The following is a 21477-nucleotide window of genomic DNA, read 5'->3' on the forward strand; positions in this document are numbered from 1 at the left end:
TATATCAAGTATCTCCATTATGAATTATATTTTGAATTCTATATCCTTGTTGTTGCTGTTATTATTATTTCTATATAATACATATTGCTAATTCATAATATTATCATCACTTACATAATTTTCATAACACAGCAACATGTCATTTTGCCGCTTGCACATGATTCGATATGTGTGTGCGCGTGTGTGTAATTGCCAATCAAACTAAAATTATTTTAAGAAATAATATATTAAGTTGAGGAAAAAAAGGTGTAAAATATATATTCATACATATATATTAAGAGAAAGTTTGTGTTGATTTGGATTTTGGCCCTTAACAGTTACCACAGTCTAACAGATTTGTTTAGAAATGGAAAAAAATTTGGATCCAAAGCGAGTTCAAGTGAATTATTCTTTCGAATAGGAGTTGAGCTTTTAACAACCCTTTAGATATGTTATAAAATGCTATATTTTTATTTTCACAATTTTGACCTTACAAATTATTTTATAAAAAAAAAAAAGTCATCTTTCCAGACTCCACTTTATTCTTCAATGCCGTAAAAAAAATACATAGATTTTGTTGATGTTTTAATTAACTATAGAAGAAAATGCTTAAATTATTTTCGACTATAGAAAGTAATCTAAACAACAATATAAATTATTGCAATTCACATAAGAAAGTCTATTGAATTTAAAAAAGTTTGCTTAAAGGGTTGATGTTAAATTTTTTATGAAGGGAGAAAGTCAATATCCCATGGGATTTAGTTTGAGAAATAGACATGAAGAAAAAATATTCTGAATTAAGATTGTTAGTAAAATGGAAAGTGTTGAAATGATTTTTATTATAAGAAAAAATCCAAAGCGAAATGAAAATATTATTATGGGAGACCAAATAAAATTATGTTGATAGAATTTATAGAGAGAAAAAGTTTGGTCAATAGAGAGAGAAAACAAGGATATAGTATGCTTTAGGGCTGACAAACGCCTGCCGTGAGGGGAGAACCGAGAACGCATGGGCTCATAAAACGATTTTTTTTGAAAAGTAAATGTGCGGAGATATTTTTGTAATCAAAGTGGTAAAGGGGCTTAATAAGAGTAATTGAGGGGTGGAAATAGCATCAGTCTTCGGAATAATCACGAAATGTTGTGCATGCATTATTATTTGAAACGGCCCAGACTATCAAAATTCGAGGGGGGACCATGAGAGTGTGGGATGATGCAAGTTGGGCTGCACGCAAGGCCCATCAGAAAACACTGAAACTGCACGCGTCTGCCTCGTTGCAATTGCGCACTTCTAAGTTCCAATTGAGTAGTAATAAACCAGAAGCTAACGCGTAAGCGGCAGAAGCAGCAGCAATGGGATCGGCCGCAGCTCTTCGAGAGCTTCAACGTGAACTCGAAACCAAAGCTAACGATCTCAGCAAACTCCAAAAAGGCGAGACTTTTTTATATCATCATATCATATAAACTTTGTTGTCTCTATAATTCGTATGAAAACCCTAACCCTCTTTTGTCCTAAACCAGATATTGGTAAAAATCATCAAGTGAGAAAGAAGTACACTATTCAGCTTGGAGAAAACGAGCTCGTCCTTAAGGTCCGTCGCATGACAATCATTTTGATATTGATTTTTCTTTTATTTGTTGAGGTTTTAAGATTATACATACATGTCTAGCTTCTCTGTTGTGGTTTATTTATTTATTTTAATTATTGTATGTGTTCTTAGGAGTTGGGTTTGTTAAATGAAGGAGCAAATGTGTATAAATTGATTGGTCCAGTTCTTGTGAAGCAAGATTTGGCAGAGGCTAATGCCAATGTGCGCAAGAGAATTGAATACATCTCTGCTGAGTTGTACGTTTCTTCTTACTTGGTTAATTGGCGATTCTTTGCAATATTTTTACTTTTTAATATATCACACTTAGTTTCATGGAAGTATGAATTAAGATAGATTAAGTTAGGGTGCGTCTTGCTCTTTGCTGATTCTTCAAGTTGTCTTATCTGGGTTTGAAGAGGGGTGATGTACGTGGCATATTTGTTGCAAGGCAAAGGCATTACCATCTTTATTGCAATTTGTATTGATGAATTACAAGGATGCAAAATTGAATCAAAAAGCTTTTTTTTCTTTTTTTTTTAATCTTTCTGCATATGATTTATTGGCTTGTTGTTTTCCTGCTTTATATTGTATAAAAACTTCATTTTCAACTCTTAAATCCTTATTTCTTTTTATAATTTTACTGTCATATTTGTTTGGAGTTAGATACAGATTTTCAATATTTAGCTTTTTAGGTATCGTTCTTGTCTTACATTAACCTTGGGTTACTGTTGGGGGCAGGGACTAATTAAATTTCAGGTTTTATGTGTGAGGTGCATGGCAGTTAAAGAAATAATTAAAGGATTTCCTATTTTGGCCACAATCTATTAGTTGTATGGTTTTGGTGGATGTTCATACTTCACACTGCATACAGATTAAGGTTCCTGTCCAAAAACCATTATCTCAACAATCTATAGTTCCGTGGATTGTCACGTTCCTCTTTGTATTTTTCACTCATTATCATTGATGTTATTGCAATTGTTTGGTATAAATGGTATGGTCAATATATCCTTGACCTTTAAACTGCGATTCTGCTCTAGGAAGCGACTTGATGCAACTCTTCAGGATTTGGAAGAAAAACAAAATAGCAAAAAGGAGGCGGTTAGTTTACTCCCTGTACTTTTTATTTGCTCATTTTGCTTTTTAAATAATATTTTGAGATGGAAACAAAAAAGTTAGAAGATACCCATCTCTTGGGTTGTGGATCTTGTAGCTAACAGTTGTTACTTTAATCCGTATTGCTGCAAAATTGACTTTAAGAATTTGCTTTTCTTATCTTTGTAAATCTTACTTTGATGTCAATAATTGATTCAAATTCTTTTGTTGTCTCTTAGATCTTCAAAGTACAACAGAGGATACAATCACTTCAGGCAGGAAAAGCTAAGGCCTAATTAACTTTGTAGGAGTGTTCGCTTTGCCCACAGCTCTGTTTCTGTTTTGCCTCAAGGGCGACTTGGTGTTCTTTACTGTTAATTTTTGAGGCTATATAGTTGTGCGTTATAGCAAGATTATCAGCGTTATTTCAGTTATTGTGGGTTGTTATGAATGAAAATCAGTGTCAATTTTGTCTGTGTGTGTGTTTTGTAAGAGGACTATTGTGTTTTATCCAAGTAAATCAATGAAATGCATATGTTGCTTTTAACTTTGAATAAGGAATGTTAAGTCAGTGAAATGTCAAGTCTCTACACCTTGTTTGCAACCAGCAGTGGCTTGGTATTAATAATTTGTTGTGGTTCATTAGAATTTCAAATGGGAGGCTTGTAACTTGTTAGTCATTCAAGACTCATGCAGTACAGTTGATCATTCCAAACTAACAACTGCAAATTTGCAACAGTGGTCAACTGTCTTTAACTCTAAAGTCTAAACCAGTTGGTTTCAAGTATTTGGATCTAATACTGAGATGACTTGGTATTCTACTCTTCATTCTCTTTTATCAGATATGTTTTTATAGTAATATACGATTAAAATTTAATTAGTTTTATATTCTTATCTAAAAATTACTAATTGTATCTTTTTAAAACATCAAAAAAAAGAATCGATTCAGCATTAAATCTAAATTAATCTAAATTTTGGTTTCAAATGTAGCGCATATTGATATTTATGATTGATTTTGTTTATGACTTTCAACGGCAACCAAAGTTAATTGCTTTAAGATGTATGCAATAAATTTACGAATGGAATAGGAAGTTGAACGGGAGAAGCCAAATGGCCCGAAGGCAAATTTTATTGATTGTAGCACAGATATGTATTAACATTTAGAACTATAAGCTACGAAATCCGATAAGTTAGAATATTTGTAATGTTGCATTTTTCTGGAGTAAATCTGTAGACCAATTCTACAAATCAAGCGCTCCGAGGAGGGACTCTCAAAAGGTTACAGACTGTCTGTCGCTATCAATTTAAAAAAAGAAATTGAAACAAAGTGATCGTGTCAAGTGTTTGTACAATAACTGATGCGCATATGCCCCGAATGATTATCCCATAGATTCTATTATTATTTAATATTTTTTAAATTTCAGTTCAAAAGTCAGCATTATCTCAATATTTGCTTCGGTGAAAAAGACTTTCTTTTCTGTATTATCTTGAAGTAGTAGTACTTTATGACAAGATCTAACCGAAATTTAGCTCTCAAGTTCATTATTAACGTGTCATTTAACTAGAGACCTAGTTGCAAAAATGAGGGCAACTGGACTGAAATATGAATCTCAACAACAAAATGTAAAAGAGGTTCAAGCAACAGTGAAGTTCTACAAAATTTTAACAGCATTCATTGCACATCAAATCACGAGTTATTATCATCTGCACCGCATTTTTCTTTAAGAATCATAATCCCTTGAAGGCTGTTGCCACCACCACTACGCAACCCAAGTACCCAACCCAAAATGAACAACCCTTAATTGTGATGAAAAAAAAAGAAGGGAAAATCTCTTGCACATGTATATCGTCACAAGCCGGATCAAGTCCGGAATATTAATTGCTATTAGTCAATCACCACCACCAACAAACAAATCAAAGGGGAAAGATTTATGTGAGACTATAAGACAGTTTAATAATATTTTATCGTATAAGATGGTGAACTTCATAATTAAATTTAGGATTTGGTTATGTTGGAATTACTCTAAAGTAGAGTATTTATTCATAACCACACAATTAAAATTATAATAAATTTATTATTATTTATCACTTTTTATGTGTAGTTGAGATTGTACTTCACCATCGATTTGTTCAAACTTAACCATAACTTTAAATTTAATATTAAAAATATTGCGTTCTCCCACACTCTGGGTTGGTGAGACAGCCCCACAAAAAATCTTTTTGCAACCAAAGCATATGCTCTGACGAGACGACGCCATTTATGTGAACCGCAAAACGCACGACACGGCACGCGCTAGCTACAGCCATCAGAGGCCTCAGCTGCCCACTAAGGTATACACTAATTGCTTGAAAACTTGCTTGTCCGTACAAGTTCGTGCGACAAAACCTGAATGATTCCTGACAGTAATGAGTCACATTGTCATTGATTTTAATTCCATTCATCAAGCACAAAGGAATACGCCAAAGATAAGAGAAATCGCCCAGTTTGATAGACGAAGTCAAAGGAGCATTAACAAAGAGTAGGTGGCGATATTTTCCCGATCCCACCAGCTGCGGGCATGTATTGAGATTGTGATTTGAGAGTTTATAATCACGTTTCAGGATCCTATTATCCGTATGTATCATACGTTACTAATTGTCGCTAATTAGGATTAGTTGTTATAAACTAATCCTAATTAATCGTCGCCAGTCTACTAAGGTAGCGTTTACTTTTTGGATTGGATTGGGAATCCTGAGGAGTGGGAATCCTATGATTGGGAGTGTGGAGTGGGAGTGGGAGTAGGTTGTTTACTTACACTGGAATGGAAGTATGGAGTAGAGATCAGAATCCAATTTATGTGTTTACTTTGTCTTGGATTGGGAGTAAATAGTTTCAAATTACAATTTTATCCTTATTTAAAGAATTATAGTTTTTAATTACAAAACTAATAAAAAATATATTTAATGAATAATATTTATTTTATTATATTTGTAAATTTATTATAATTATTAATATTCTTAATTATGAACAATAAATTATTAATTTTAATATAAAGTAAAACTTTATTTTATTTTATTTAATATAATTATATTAAATTTATTATTATATAACATAATAATATAATATTATTTAGTACAAAATTAATATTTTCTTAGAATAAACTATTTATTATTATTAATATTAAATAAATATAGTACTATTATGTTTAAAATAAATATAATAATATTATATTTATTAATTCTCTATTAATATAATAATATTATTTTAAAATAATTTTAACTTAGAATCAATGCAAATTATTATTTAATTAAATATAGTATTATTATTTAAATAAATATAATATTATTTATTTTATTTTATTAATTATAAAATATTAAATTAAATTAAATTAAAAAATAAAAGGGTAAAAAAGGGAGAGGTGGGAGTGGATTCCCACTCCCACCTCCCCCAATGGGAGTCCCACTCCCACTCCCCACTCCAAAAATGAGTGGGGCCCACGGAGTGGGATTCCCACTCCCTTCTCATTTAGAGGAAGTAAACGCTGGAGTGGGAGGAATCCACACTCCTCACTCCCACTCCAGCAAGTAAACACAGCCTAAAAGGAGATTGCTAGTTTCTGCCTCATAACATTTTCATCTTCACCGGACGCTTTTCTTAATTCCTCATCACACGCACCATTGACATCAAAATTCTTCAACGAAAACCCCATCCTAAGATCAAGTAACAATTGCCCTTTATCAAAAGACGAAATTTTTTGAAGTTCTCATGTTTACGGTTTCGCAATCATCCTTCTAGCTAGTACTTCCATTGCGCGGCAGCAGCTGTGACTTCATAGCACGCGATCATTCTCTTTTTCCTTAAATTACTTTTTATGAATAGGCATTTACAAGTGGAGTACACAACTATACATATCCTAATAAATCACTGCAATAATACTTTAATCAGAATTTATCTACATTTACCGAACACGCTTTGTGAAGAAACAATTAAACATGAATAGAAGATCCTTGTGGCTACTCACAAGGGGAGTTCGGTTCGACCATTGGTTCGTTTAGGATGATAATGAGCAACATTATCATAGTTTTTAATTTGGTGTAGTTATTCGTCGTGTTCAATTATTTGGCACCGATCTTGCGTAGTATATACATTCCAACATCACGTCAGTTGTACTTGGAGAATATTGCGCGGCAGGGTTGATGGATTCGATAATCATGGCAACCAAAACCAAATTAAAGGACTGCGAGCAAGGCTTGCAGCAGCACGAACAAGTTGGTACGTTTGGAATGATGATATGTAAATGAAATTATTACGTATACAAGTGAAAAATATACATGGTCCCGTTTTATCAAACATTAATCTCACTTTGTATGTATACATGGATATATGTTGGAATATTTGGCTTGAGTTAATAATTAGTTCATGGACTGTGCTGCCAAGTTTGGCACTTTCAATGAGAAAGACTACTCAACTTTGCTAAATCCTCATCAGTCCTTATAAGCCCTAGATTGGATGCCGAACTTTGAGTCTCTTTGCTTTTGTCTTATCTAATCTTTGGCCGACCTAATAGAAGAGCATGAACGCATGTTCATTTGAATAATCATTGTTTCTTAAAACAGAAAGATTCTCTGTAGATCTCAATCTAACACATGCCACCAAAGTATAGCAAAAATGGCAAGTGGGTATTCTAAAATCTAATGAAATACTGGCCATACACACATACACACACACATTAATTGCTAAAATAGAAGATTTACAAACAAGAACTAATTAAGAAATACAAATAGTAAAAAGCAGTGATCTCGATGGATGAATTAGGTTAGATATTAGCGCAAGTCTGTTGGGTGTGTAAGTACCAACCACTAAACAAATTGTGGACCATGAAATTGGCACATCACATGAGATGACTGAAAAAAGGTACCATGCCACTGCCCCTTCATTTAATTCTCACCACATTCACATTGTTGGAGATAAAGATTGTTTCAAGGCAATATTGGAGCAACATATTGGCTCGATTTCAATGGCCCCTCTGTCACGTACTGTCCTCGATGATGATCAACTTAATGGATCATGCGCTGGCCGATCACTTTGTCGTTTGGAATATCTTCAGAATCTTCATTTATTTTGTGATACAAATTAAAGGCAATCAGGGTTTTTCCGAAACATGCATTGTTTTATAATGACATAATGTTTATTTTTACTCTATATATATATCGTTTGCCAAAACATGCATTTTAATCTTTACGTAAGAAAAATGCATGAAAACCTAATTATTAATTTAGGCTTGAAGGTTTTTGTACGCAAAAAAAAAAATAAAAAAAAGGGTTATCAATTCAATTATCCGAGTGGTTATGCTTATCTATGTACTGCCAAGAGTTTTTGATTGATGAAAGTGCTTTTGACAGTAATCCACAAGCTTCCAGTTGCTAAAAGTGCTTTTAACAGTAATCCACAACCTTCACGCCTTATGATATCCTTTGTTTAAAAAGAAAAACCTTCTAATTAAATTCCAAACTACCCAGACTATTTATTGAATGTAGGGTTCAAGTTTCCATCGATACTCGAATTCTGGTCAAAGTTTCAATAATCGTAGTGGACTTGTGGTCATTTTCTAAATCTGAGCTAACCACCAAATGAAAAAGTTTAGCCCCGCGCATATATACAGAAAGGGAAAACAATGATTGTACTACGTAGCCTCTGGACCTTGTTGCTTGTTTATTATCTTTTTCACTTATCCTTTAGCTTTATTTTTCTTTTAAGAGGCTGGGTTTGGTGGGGTGTGAAAAATTGGCCCTACAATTTTGGGTTTGTGTTACGAGTTTGTGACATGCCTTAATCATGCAGGTAATGCGACTGCAAATTGACCTCTACATTAAATAAACCCTTCCGTGGACCAAGAACCACCCACGCTCATCACGTGCTTTTCACGTGTAGACACAAACATACCACCACCGAATCTGAAATGTGCATCACCATTGTTACTTGAGGATTTTAGCCCGCTGGTGGTAAACTGGTAGTGGGTAAGAATTTCTTAGTAATCTAAATTCTGTAAATTTATTTGACGTTAAATTTGAAACTTCCTGAATGCAAATTTTACATTTGATCGCATGCATATTTCAAGATATATAACTTAGGTTGTGAAATCTCCCAAGGATTAAATATATTGCGTTTTATACACGATTTTCATTTTGATTGTCACTCTCGTTTTCATATTGGAAGAGTCAAAAGTTTCTAATGAGTACGCGATTCGTTTATGTTTAAATCCATTAATATGTGGTGCAAGAACCCCCTTGTCACACTCTAAACTAAAGCCAATCCTACAGATGGGGAACTTCAACTTTCGAGACCCGAATCAAACTATGACATATTTATATATTCTTTCACTTAGCAATATTCCAATATCCTTTTGAATTGTAAATTACTTTTGATGTGATGGCATCTAACAAATTATCAATATGATTAGAACACGCATTGCCTTTTTTTAAGTCTCTGGTATATGTTATGCCAAAAATTTTCCACTGTTCCATCGCTATACGGGACCTAAATTTGGTGAACTGCATTAAAGATTCTCTACTTTCTAAAGAGACCCTGGATTTCGTTAATGAACTTAAGGACCACTACAGCATGGACAAATTTAATTAGAAACTTGTTGTAATTAATTTCTAATTTAGCAGTGGACTCTTATTTTAGAGGACCACTGCCCTATGATTATCATTTCGCCCGTGGCCTTCCAGCCATCACGAGAAATCGCTCTCTTTTTCCTCATTTGTTGTAAACTCTTTCATTTTGTTTTATTTTTATTTTTTCCAGCGTCTGATTTGATCCACTAAGCATGTGTGTGGCATAAAATTGTTTAAAGATGCGCCGTGCGAAACAGTTGGAAAACATTGGCGTTTCGGTAGTCACATGAATTGGATGTTCTTCCCCCCTTTGCAAAACAAGATTTATAATAAATCAAGTTGAAAAGAACTTTCGACATTATATTTAATTTCCTAAATTAATTTTAAGTTTTGTGACCGGGATTTTCTTTTCTAAGCCTAATCGATCGCCATACTCATTCGTCTACTGAAATGACACTTCAGTAATTTCATAACAAAGAGTGTCGGCTATGTGGATGTTGCCTTGCGCATACCAATTACCAAACAAATTAATAACAGTAAGTATTTTTATTATTCAAATCCGTAACCACAGATATATCTTTTCAAATATTCTCTTGGCTTGGGTGGCTGAGTGCTGCTGCAACTGAAAATTTAGGCCCTACTTATTGAGAGGTCAATAAATTTAGTTTCACAAAGGGTGTCTATAATTTCTTAATTTACATTTATGTCTTAAAGCTGTCATGTTCATTTTCTATATGAGAAGAAAGGATAAATTTTGAATTACTCGCTTGTGAATTGACTATTTTTAAATTATCTCATTTACGTTTGAAAATATTAAAAATACCCCTATTTTTGTTGCAAATGTAAAGAAAAAAAAAAAGGAGATTGATTACTGTTTTTTTTTCTTAACAAAAATAAGGAGTAAATTAAGGTTTCAAAAAAAAAAAAGTAATTTAAAACAGTCAATTCGTGAGGGATAATCTGAAATTAACACAAGATAAAATCATTACTCCTACATATAGTTTTCTTAAATTAAGTTTGTATCTCGAGTTACGTAACACTACCTACTTAAAAAAAATGCTTAGAAATATACCCATTAATTTAATTTATGCGTCGGTCATGAATATCCATGAAACTGTTGGAACGTGGGTTTGACTTGTTTATCATACAAAACACCCAACTAATAAACAATAAACAGTCTATATGTTTCCACGACTTCGTTACCCTTTTTCTTTTTCATGTGAGTGGCTGCTAGAGAGCTCTGGGTGTAGACAAGTCTGCAAGAGTGTAGGAGTGGGGATGTGTCACGGGCTTCATGAGTAGAGCCTATCAAAACTGAAACCCCAATGAAACTTAAAGAGTAAACTGACCTTTAAAACCTCTTAAATAATGTGTGTGAGAGAGAAGCCAAGCCAAGTAGCCAACATTTGAAGATCGTATCCCTTTTCCAGCCTAATTGTGTAGGACATATCTCATATATATATATGTGCATGTGGAAGATACTGTGCAAATGCCGGTTTATGTTATTGAAAGCTCAAGCGAAATAAATTTACATTTCAATCAACCGCCTTAATGTTTCATTAATTCTTGAATTTTCATTTGTAACAACATTGAATGAAATGCAATGCATTTCATGTTAATGGTATGCGAATGGGATGACCATCTCGTTCATTCATAGAAGTTAATGGAAATGCTAACTGTACTCGAAACTGTAAATTTTCTGTGCAAGTGGGCTAAATACAAACCAAACCGGCCAGTGCCGCCCAGTCCGCTACTCGCGCGGAAAGAATCTTGGGGATGATGGGTCCCAAGTAATCCTCACATGCAAAAAATAAATAAGAACTTTTTCTGGGGGCTCCTTTTCGTATAAAACTATAAATGATAGACAAAGCCATTGCTTAGGTAACACCTATTTTCCAGAAACATTTTTAATTTTGGAACCGAAACGTATGTTTGTCTAATCAATCTTTCATTTTCTCGTCGCTCAACTTTTATTATAATAGCTCTCTATAAAATTCCTGACACTTACCAACTTGATGTCCAAAGAAATGTGCACACGGTTAGTACTGAAAAAAGTATTATGAACAGTCAAGAGAAAAAGAAAATATCAATCAATGTTCCTGATCGTTCTATTAGGGAAAAAGTTTGTCCTAATTTGGATAGAATTTAGTAATAGATATGTACTATCTACATGGGCCATCATCATATCAGTAAAAGGTCGGCGGAGCTAAAAACGAATAAAGTGTCTTTTTAATCCTCGAAAGAGAGAAGTTGGATATATGGCGGGATTCCGTTTCACACTTATGGCTCTGGTTGCGCTCCAAAAACAAACAACTTAAGGCTCAGGATGGCTGTCAAGGAGGAGGAGAAGAGAGAGTGAGTTAAAATTGAGTTGTTGGGAGGGAGGGGTGGGTATTTCACAAACAAGTGTCGATACCTCTAAGCAGAGCTTCTATTGGTCCACGTATCGTCCATAAATCAAAACAGCCGCTTATGCTGCCTGGTCCATTTCGGCATTCTGAGACTGAGATGAACACACCAAGATATAAATATTTTCACTCAAATCTTGTCCTAGCGAAGGTTTGTCTTTCCATAGATCATTAACATCTCCACATGTGTTGATGATGGAGCTCCCACCAGCGCCATTAACATTACCATTAGCAATACGACAATACACCACCAGCAGCACCATTATCACAGTCATTTACCCTCTTTTTACAAATCCCCTCACACTCTCTCAGAAATCCTTCACTGGAACCGCATTATGCAAGCTTCATGTCTGCCACTTCCATTGGTTTCCAGTTTGTGCTCTCTCATCCCGTAATTCTCGTTTCATGCTTGCCTTTTCTTTTTCTAATTATAGAAACAGGATGGAAAGTTGTACTTATATATTTTCCTACTTCCGTATCCATTCTTAATGAAGCATTAGTTCCTTAAATCTTCTTCATAAATCACAATCGTTTCAGGTGTTTCAGGAGATTATTGAGATAAAGGTGATTAAAAAGGCATCTAAACCCGTGTCGTATAAGTCACAGGCTTCCCTTATATATAGTCGTTCTCAAGGGACTTGAACCCCACCAAATTTTTAACAGACCCTACTGTAGCCTCAAGGAATTCAAACACCGAAGATGTCTTTTTCTTGTGCCAAAAACTTCTTCCAACGGTTCTGTAGTGACGAGCTCCATGTGGAGAGTGTTGCCCATGGCAGTTTTCTCTCCAGTGATCTCCTGCCTTCTCTTGGAGCTCGAATAAACCAAGCAACTAAGCTACGAAGATACATCATATCCCCCTTTAATCCACGTTATAGGTGATGATTCACGTCATGGTTTATTCAAATTATTTATTTCTCTACTATGCTGCTTCTCCTAATGTCCCACTCCTCATTTCAGGGCTTGGGAGATGTGGCTGGTCGTTCTAGTCGTTTACTCAGCCTGGATCTGTCCATTTGAGTTCGCATTTCTGACATACAAAAAGGATGCACTTCTCATCATTGACAACATTGTCAATGGTTTCTTCGCCATAGATATCATTCTCACCTTCTTCGTCGCATATCTCGACAGCCAATCATATCTTCTTGTTGATGATCCCAAGAAAATTGCAATCAGGTAATAAGAGTTTTGCAGCCTCAATCAAAATTCAAACAAATCAATTAATTGACAGTGAAATGATGCTTGGCTCTATTGGAGACACTCAGCTTTCTTGATATGATCCCATCCAACTTACAGGTACATGTCTACCTGGTTTATATTCGATGTCTGTTCAACGGCCCCATTGCAGTTTCTTGCTCTCCTCCTGACAAATAACATCAGTGAGCTTACTTTTAGACTCCTCAACATGCTTAGACTCTGGCGTCTTAGACGAGTCAGCTCTCTTTTTGCAAGGTTGGTAATTGAGTTCAAACTTGAATACTTTTCCCCAAAATTTCGAATTGATACAATGGAAGAATCACCGTGCTTACCACCCACCTTGCTTTCCTTCAGACTTGAGAAGGACATTCGGTTTAACTATTTCTGGACTCGCTGCACGAAGCTCGTCGCTGTAAGATAATACAATTTTCCACTTGTTCCCTATCTAAGATCATCTATATGACCTTCACTCCTATCGTTCATTTAAATCATGGATTTATTACCTTTCTTGTTTACTTTCAGGTAACGCTATTTGCAGTACACTGTGCTGGGTGCTTTAACTATCTGATTGCAGATAGGTACCCTGATCCAGAGAAAACCTGGATCGGTGCAGTATACCCAAATTTCAAGGAGGAGACTCTTTGGAACAGATATGTAACCGCAATGTACTGGTCTATTACGACTCTGACAACAACTGGCTATGGTGACCTGCATGCTGAGAACCCCAGGGAGATGCTGTTTGATATCTTTTACATGCTATTCAACTTGGGATTGACATCCTACATCATTGGAAACATGACAAACCTTGTGGTTCACTGGACCAGCCGCACCAGGAATTTTGTATGTGGTCTTTCATTTTACATTCTTCTCATGTTCTTGACCTGCTAAGAGAATTCACTACATTCGACAGATTCAAGAAAAGGAAAGAAAATATACCTATCTATATTACAGAATGTTGTAAAACAAATTACAAGTCCCACACAACGTTACTGCTATAAAAACCCAATTATTTCTAACACCCCCCCCCCCCCTCCCCCCCCAACAAGAAAAAGAAGAAGTATGTTCTCCATATGCACTAATTTTAAAAAACTATACGAAAAGCTGCAAAGAAGAAAACCAAGTAAGATTTCTGTTTACTTGCCAATTGAGAAATGAATATGGCTGACGCACTGCATACAACGTGACAGTAGTACATCTTAGCTTTAAGAATATCGAGTCAGTTTGTTTAACTCAAGTCATCCTTTCTAATAAAAGAAGGATACTATGTTTAGCCTGGAATTGCTAATGAAAAGCAACTGGTTCTTGTGCTATAGAGGGAGACAGTCCGAGCTGTTTCAGAATTTGCCACACGAAATCACTTGCCCCCTCACATACATGATCAAATGTTGTCACACATATGCTTGAAGTTCAAAACTGAAGGATTGAAGCAGCAGGAGACCTTGGTTGGTCTGCCGAAAGCCATTCGCTCAAGCATTGCACACTACCTCTTCTTCCCCATTGTGCAAAATGTATACCTCTTCCAAGGGGTTTCTCATGATTTCCTTTTTCAACTGGTAATACTTTGATGGGCAATTATACATGTACATACTGCTCTTCCTTTTCTCTTCTATAGTATAGATGTGCATTAATTTACCCTTAAAAGACCCTGATAAGGTCCACTCTTTCTTCAAAGGTCTCAGATATGGATGCAGAGTATTTTCCACCCAAGGAAGACGTAATTCTGCAGAATGAAGCTCCGACAGATCTTTACATATTGGTATCAGGAGCTGTGGTGAGTGAACTTCAATTTCCTGGCGAACAGTTTTTCTATAAATCAGAATCAATTCAAATTTATGTTTATTTGACTTGAAAATAACTACTTGTTACAGGATTTGATACACTATGTTGATGGGCAAGATAAAGTAAGTGTAACTGTAAAACTTTATAGTTTTTTTCTACACAATGCAGTAAAAAGAAAAACACAAAAATAATGAGTTTCACATTTGCACATGCACCATACAGGTCCTAGGAAAGGCAGTAGCAGGAGATGCTTTCGGAGAGATTGGAGTTTTATATTACAGGCCACAGCCCTTTACAGTGCGAACCACCGAACTTTCCCAAATACTAAGACTGAGTAGAACTTCTCTTATGAACAGTATACAAGCAAATATGGAAGATGGACACATTGTAATGAACAATCTTTTCAGGGTAAGTATAACAAATGGACAGCTTCTAGAGTAATATGATAATTTATTGGTTTTGCATTCTTTTTGTAACAAAAAGGATTTGTTCTCTGGTTTTACTCCTTTACAGAAACTGAAAGATCAAGAAAGCATAGGATTTGAATACCCAACTACAGATCCAGGAATAATTCTCCATGAATGCATTGGAGGACCAACAATAGGAAGCAGTTTAAGTGCCAGACACCAAGACTATCCATATGGAGATTCATCAATGTGGGAAACAAGGAATTTAAATTTCCTGGGACCACAAGCTACCGACATTGAAGCAAGCAAGGATCAAGATAGCACTGCATGTCCAGTGGACGTAAATTCAAAAGTTGAAGATGGTCAAACAGAACTGAATGCAGCAAATCAAAGGGGGCATATTGAAATGGTAAAGGTTCTTCTTGAAGGAGGAAGAAACGGAAACAAACCAGATGCTAAAGGATGGTCACCAAAAGCTCCAGCAGAACAGCCACTGAATAGAAGCATGTATGACCTATTACTAAGTTATGAAAATAGGACACCGGATGAACATAAAGTGGAGATTATGGGACCAGAAATATCAGATAACATATGGAATACTCGAAGAAAACATAGAAGACATGAATGGCCGGACGTCTCAAAGTCCCATTCAAAGAGAGAATCCATAAAACTTGGCTCATGCATTTCTAGTTGTTCCAGTGGAGAAGTGAACAAATCAAATAAGAAGAGAATCACTATTCACATGCCATATCAGAACACAAGAACATCACAGAGGCATCTTGGGAAGTTAATAGTCCTACCTGATTCAATAGAAGAGCTGCTCAGGATTGCTGGTAAGCCATAAACCTGAATATTTAGGAAATCAGTCACAAACTAAATATCAAATTTGTTTGACATAAATGCACTAATGAAACCAACACAAAATGTGATTCCAAACCTTGAAGAGAGTTCAGCAGACTGCCTCAGTTGTTTCTTCTTTTCCTTCTTTTGCTTTAACCATTGTCGTGCCAAAACTTTGTGAAACTGCAGGTGAAAAGTTCGGAGGCTACAAATTTACAAAAGTTGTCAATGCTGAGAATGCAGAAATTGATGATATATGTGTGATTCGAGATGGTGATCATCTGTTTCTCCTTCAAAATGAGGGTGAAACCATGGGTAAAGATGTGAGCTAATACCATATTAAAAGGGTATGTCATAGACACGTAGAAAGCTTGAAATTTATGGGCCATGTATACCAAAATTATTTATAAAAGAAATAGACTACATAAGCCGATCAAATGCGACTCCAAAGCTGTCAATAATACTACAAAAATTGAGAAGTCAATTACAAATTGCTGCACTTTACTCAACATTTTTGAAGGAACCCTTCCAGTATAATTAACGAAAACATCCAAAAGAACAGTAAAACAATTACATGTTACATTCTTGTGAGAATTTAATGGGCCATGCAGATTGAGGTATCCAGGGAACTTCATTCTGTGGGCTTTTGAGGGCATAATCAGTCCATCATGCAGTGCACGAGACACTGACTGCAGCCCGGCGAATCAGCTCAACTGCATGACCATGTAAAGGATACACCAAGTGATCACGACAACTGGTTAAGTCTGTGTCCACCAATACACTAAACCTTGTTCATGCTCCTGTATACATGAATGCTTAAGAAGCAGTGGTAATATGATTCCCTCTAAATGGTACCTCTAATTGGAAAAGGATGAGCTTCTGAATTAAAAACAAACTGATCCAAAGGTATGACAGAACTATCACCAAACAGCAAGTATAAATACTTCAATGTTTCACCCAAAAAGAAAGTCTCCATCTTGTCTCTTCTGTGAGGAGGAAGCATAGTGACATCATCTAAAGATGTGTATCCCCCAGAATCAACTTTTGTGTATTTCTCAAACGCTTCAAATATCTGCCATCCCCATTCTCGATACCTGCATTACATTATAGTTGCTGAGATAACAACAGAATTGTATTACAAAATAATAATAGATTTGTTTTAAACAAAATCCCCTTCATACGCATAAGCATACGATTAAACATGTGTGTCTGCAGTATGAAGTTGAGGAAACATAATGCCCAAGAATATCAAAACATACTTTGGGTCCTCTGTGATACGATATAAGACAAATAGTGATTCAACAGTTTCAGGACGCAATAAATTATGGCGATCAGCATGTTTAATTATTATGTCATTCAAATATTCCGAGCTCTTGTTCCCACCATCAAGGCTGCCTTCATAATATTCCTGCTTTGTAGAAAACCAGATATTAAAAAAATAAATAAATAAATGATAATATGAAAAGAAATGCAGTAGTTTGCAGCTAAGTATGAGACGAGGCACAATAACAGTAATATACAACTAACCTGTGTGTGGAAATAAGCAATTTCTGGAGAAAGACCAGTAGAAGTTACTGAATACATCTCAAAGCATGTCTTTGCCAAATCTTCTGCAAGCTTCAAATTTTCCAGGTCTTCGAAGGTTAGCAAATTGTCTTTCATAGCCTTTTCCTTTGTGATACCTTTAGTGGCACCAAGTGCCAGAGTACCAGGCAGGAAGCAAACCTAAAAAGACAGTAGAAAGTTTACCAACACCATATGCATATTTACAACATATTTGTGCATATACAGAAAAAACTATTTGTAGCATAAATCAAATTAAATTGCTTCCTCACTTTAGCAACTACAGTAATTGCATAGGCAATTCATTGATTGAGAAGTCTAAATTTATTCAGCTGTAGGAAGAATACTCAATTCTCAATAATTTGGGGTGTCTGACACGTTCAATGGTCACTTAGCAGCTAGATAGATAGCTGTACTAAACCACTTACCAAGTGATCCATTTTTGGACTATATGATCCCGTCGATCCATAGGGCAATTCTCCCACAAAAACCAATCCACTGGGGATTGATTTCCGAACAAGAAGGTGTCTGACACCCTTCATTGCTTCCTCATACATGTCATGTAGGTATGTCAAGTTGCTACTGTGAGTGGTTCCTTGTTGAAGCCACACCTTGATCAGGTACTCATAGTAGCTGTCACCTCGGGATCCCAGTCTGATATTTTCTCCATTAAATTCGCCAGAGTGAGGGCTGCATTTCACACCAGTTAATATCAATGAATAGTATGGCCAATATATCTCCACAGTGATAACAAATCTCATTAACCACAAAACTGAAAACAGTCAGTTATAGTGTGCTAAACATTATAGATTTGACTTCATTGCTTCATGGAAACTAAAATGAACACTTTCTTAAAAATGAAAATGTAATCAAGAAAAATCAGACACAAATAATCTGGAAAAACTTCTCAAAATATTTTTCCTTCTGTTGAGTAATAATGAGACATTTAAACGCATGACCACACCTTATATAAATGGGAACCAGTCCTTCCACCTTTGGAAGGGTTTTAAGATGTTCCAGAACTTTCATGGCCTCCATACTGTATTTTGGATCACCAGAAACTGTAGAGAGATAGTTAAACTCAAGCTGCAAAGTGGAAACCTCAGACGTACTACTCAAGCCATCTGGAGCTGGATGTGCTGTAGAATCCCGTAGAACAACATCACTAAAGGGAATAGGAGTCGGACTAGAAGTAAATGCAGTAAGGAGACGATCAGCCAACTTTTTTGCAATGTCTAGATAAACAATTGGCCTTGGTCCCTTAGCTGTTGGGTTCATCTCTTGCTCTCCCCCACTTAAATGATATGCACTTAAAAGACCACCCAGAACACGTATGGTAGTTTCAAACAAATTAACCTGGCCTTTCTGACTGATTCTATCTAAAAGGTGTGTTTCAATCCACGAACCTGCTTCAGAAACAATGTCATCAGCACTCATTATCATTGCAGTATCAAGAGCATCCACAACAGTAGCACCCAGACCACCCAACCCATCAGTTCCAATTTTGCTTAAAGGCTGAAGCTCATCATATCCCATTGCATATTTTTTGTAACCCGACCATGCATGGATAAAAGCCTCCTTAACATCACGCTGCCGATCCATCCATTTTGAACCTACATTTGTCAGCTTAGGCCCGCGATTAAAACTATTATTACCAACTTTTTCATCAGGAGTTAATCGAGGAGGAAGCCTAGGAGGTTTTCTCCTCCAAAATCTTCCAAATCTGCTACTCGTATTTACGCTCTTATATTCTTCAGTAGTTCTAATACCAGATTGGATAGGACTTTTATGTGTAAGCATAGCATACATTAAACCGAAAATCAATAATAGCAGTAGAAACTTTCCTGTACTACAACTAGTACAATCACGCTTTATGTTGCTGGTAAACAAACTCTGAGTGATCACCTGATATTTTTACCCCGAATAAATAAATAAAAAAAATTAAGAACAAGAAAAATAAATAACAGAAAGATGTAATATATCACACAAGCTTTGAGGTAAACCAAGTAAAAGCTGAAATCAATAAGCAAGCTTTGCTTTGCTTCTAAATTTTCCTTATTATTCTCAAGAGACAAATATATTTCACAACAGTCAAATATTATGATCAACATGCAATATAAACTAAAAGAAATAAGAAAGATCGGGATCTAGTTATATTATGGAAACCTTGAAGAAAGATCGCGGACGAAACTTTGCGTTATCGTAGTGCACATCTTTCATAGAATAGGGAAGATTTTTCGACATGCTCAATTTTGATTATATTTAGCTAGGGTTTCACGATCTGCCCTGCCTCTGCGATATAGGCGATTCCGGAAACAGAGAGAGGGAAAAAAATGAGAATTTGATTTTTTACGGAAAATTTCGATAGCATGAAATGAATTACCAGCAAAGTAAGTAAATAAGGAATTATTTTGGCCTTTAGGCGGCCGGCGCAGGGAAGCGAAATGATACGCGGGAATCACGGATCGGAGCGAATAGAGCGATTGTCTTTGCCTTGGCCTCTGGCTCTTATTAAGGCTTGCTTTTCAAGTCAATGGACCATCATCAATTCAACTCATCTATTCATTTATGCTGCGTTTATTTTTTTTGGTTTGGAGGAGAAATTTTGAAAGGTGAGAATTTTTAAATTAGGAGTGTGGAGTGAGAGTGAGAATATAATATTTATTTAAATTAAATAAAAATATGAATTGTTAATTAAAATTTTAATTATTTATTTATTTTGTTTTGGATTGGAAGTAAATTATTTTAAATTATAATTTTATTTTTATGTATAGAATTATAATTTGTAATTAAAAAATTAATAAAAAATATATTTAGAAAATAAAATAAATATTTTATTATATTTATAAATTAAAGTAATTAATAATATTCTTAATTATGTAAATCATAATTTTTTATTAATTTTAATTCTAATATAAAATGAAACATTATTTTATTTTATTTAATATAATTATATTAAATTTAAATATAATTATATTAAATTTATTATTATATAAAATAATAATATAATATTATTTAGTACAAAATTAATATTTTCTTAGAATAAAATATTTTTTATTATTATTATTAAATAAATATAGTACTATTATTTTTAAAATAAATACAATAATATTATATTTATTAATTCTCTATTAATATAATAATATTATTTTAAAATAATTTTAACTTAGAATCAATGTAAATTATTATTCAAATAAATATAATAATATTATTCAAATAAATATAATATTATTTATTTTATTTTATTGATTATAAAAAATTAAATTGAATTAAAATTAAAAAAAAAAGTAGAAAATGTCCCACCTCCCTAATAGGAGTCCCACTCCCACTCCCCACTCTAAAAATAGGTGGGGCCCACGGAGTGGGATTCCCAATCCTTCACTAAATAAATGAAGTAAACACTGGAGTGGGAGGAATCCACACTCCTCACTCCCACTCCAAAAAGTAAACACATCTTTACATTAAAGATTCATATTTCACCGATCACAACCTCATGTTCAGGGTTTTTGGTTACATTTCTCAAAATAAAAGTTTTTTTTTTGTTAATTTTCTTAAATTTAACTTTTGTTTACTAAAAAATATAAAACAAGTAAGATGAAAATTTTAATGAAAAGTTGTATTATCATTATAATCAATTTTTGGTCAAAGTCAAAAACATAAACATTTACAGATTTTCTGATCGTTATGGAAAGCAAAGTAAGTAAAACAATTACCTACCAATAAATGAATTAATTCGTACCGAAATGTTTGTTTTGTATTTTTTCAATTAGAAGCATTATAGAAGGAGAAATTATTCTCCAAACACCTCACGAATATCAAAAGTGTAAATAAACACCACGAGTTTCTAGTAATATTTAAAAATTATCTCAAATTTTAGTTTTATATCAACTAATTACTTTTTTATTAACTCTGTGAGTTATTTTTAAAAAATTTAAGGTAAAAAATTATTTTTTTCCTTTTAACCTTCAAAAATACTATTTTACCTTCTTGAATAAATTTGGAGATAAAATAATTTTTTATCTTAAA

At 34.4% G+C, this 21477-nt stretch overlaps 3 protein-coding genes across 5 annotated transcripts; 2 read left to right on the top strand and 1 right to left on the bottom strand.

Moving 5' to 3' along the window:
• Nucleotides 1-1244: 1244 nt before the first annotated feature.
• LOC102616924 (prefoldin subunit 6) lies at nucleotides 1245-3207 on the top strand. Its single transcript, XM_006467413.4, has 5 exons — nucleotides 1245-1411; nucleotides 1501-1571; nucleotides 1701-1825; nucleotides 2606-2666; nucleotides 2900-3207. Exons 1-5 carry the CDS (start codon nucleotides 1333-1335, stop codon nucleotides 2954-2956), a joined length of 393 nt encoding a protein of 130 aa, XP_006467476.1. The 5' UTR covers nucleotides 1245-1332; the 3' UTR covers nucleotides 2957-3207.
• A 7520-nt stretch (nucleotides 3208-10727) lies between these two features.
• LOC102616145 (potassium channel KAT2) lies at nucleotides 10728-16367 on the top strand. The gene is made up of 11 exons (XM_025094793.2): nucleotides 10728-12543; nucleotides 12626-12841; nucleotides 12962-13117; nucleotides 13217-13274; nucleotides 13385-13702; nucleotides 14176-14415; nucleotides 14535-14633; nucleotides 14731-14763; nucleotides 14864-15049; nucleotides 15155-15881; nucleotides 16078-16367. The coding sequence occupies exons 1-11, from the start codon at nucleotides 12365-12367 to the stop codon at nucleotides 16218-16220; spliced, it is 2355 nt and encodes a 784-aa protein (XP_024950561.1). The 5' UTR covers nucleotides 10728-12364; the 3' UTR covers nucleotides 16221-16367.
• Nucleotides 16281-20028, bottom strand: LOC102616435 (mannosyl-oligosaccharide 1,2-alpha-mannosidase MNS3). Of its 3 annotated transcripts, XM_006467412.4 has the most exons (7): nucleotides 19835-20028; nucleotides 19618-19743; nucleotides 18416-19356; nucleotides 17880-18141; nucleotides 17416-17613; nucleotides 17148-17296; nucleotides 16281-16982 (listed from the first exon to the last, which is right to left on the bottom strand). In XM_006467412.4, exons 2-7 carry the CDS (start codon nucleotides 19693-19695, stop codon nucleotides 16733-16735), a joined length of 1878 nt encoding a protein of 625 aa, XP_006467475.1. In that variant the 5' UTR covers nucleotides 19696-19743; nucleotides 19835-20028; the 3' UTR covers nucleotides 16281-16732. The 3 variants fall into 3 exon arrangements, with proteins under 3 accessions (XP_006467475.1, XP_024950562.1, XP_024950563.1); XM_025094794.2 differs by having other exon boundaries at nucleotides 19618-20028; XM_025094795.2 differs by lacking the exon at nucleotides 19618-19743 and having other exon boundaries at nucleotides 19835-20027.
• Between the last annotated feature and the right edge of the window lie 1449 nt (nucleotides 20029-21477).

This window comes from Citrus sinensis, chromosome 2 (assembly GCF_022201045.2).
Source record: "Citrus sinensis cultivar Valencia sweet orange chromosome 2, DVS_A1.0, whole genome shotgun sequence".
In the NCBI taxonomy this organism is placed as follows: domain Eukaryota; kingdom Viridiplantae; phylum Streptophyta; class Magnoliopsida; order Sapindales; family Rutaceae; genus Citrus; species Citrus sinensis.

Bases quoted from the DNA above. Each gene is read 5' to 3' on its own strand.
- LOC102616435 (XM_006467412.4), bottom strand. From the start codon at position 19,695: ATGTCGAAAAATCTTCCCTATTCTATGAAAGATGTGCACTACGATAAC. The intron at 17,614-17,879 runs GTAAGTGGTTTA...CTGTCTTTTTAG, and splicing joins GTCCAAAAATGGATCACTTG to GTTTGCTTCCTGCCTGGTAC. The intron at 16,983-17,147 runs GTATGTTTTGAT...AATGTAATGCAG, and splicing joins CGTATCACAGAGGACCCAAA to GTATCGAGAATGGGGATGGC.
- LOC102616145 (XM_025094793.2), top strand. From the start codon at position 12,365: ATGTCTTTTTCTTGTGCCAAAAACTTCTTCCAACGGTTCTGTAGTGAC. The intron at 12,842-12,961 runs GTAATAAGAGTT...TCCAACTTACAG, and splicing joins CCCAAGAAAATTGCAATCAG to GTACATGTCTACCTGGTTTA. The intron at 13,275-13,384 runs GTAAGATAATAC...GTTTACTTTCAG, and splicing joins GCTGCACGAAGCTCGTCGCT to GTAACGCTATTTGCAGTACA.
- LOC102616924 (XM_006467413.4), top strand. From the start codon at position 1,333: ATGGGATCGGCCGCAGCTCTTCGAGAGCTTCAACGTGAACTCGAAACC. The intron at 1,572-1,700 runs GTCCGTCGCATG...ATGTGTTCTTAG, and splicing joins AAAACGAGCTCGTCCTTAAG to GAGTTGGGTTTGTTAAATGA. The intron at 2,667-2,899 runs GTTAGTTTACTC...GTTGTCTCTTAG, and splicing joins AAAATAGCAAAAAGGAGGCG to ATCTTCAAAGTACAACAGAG.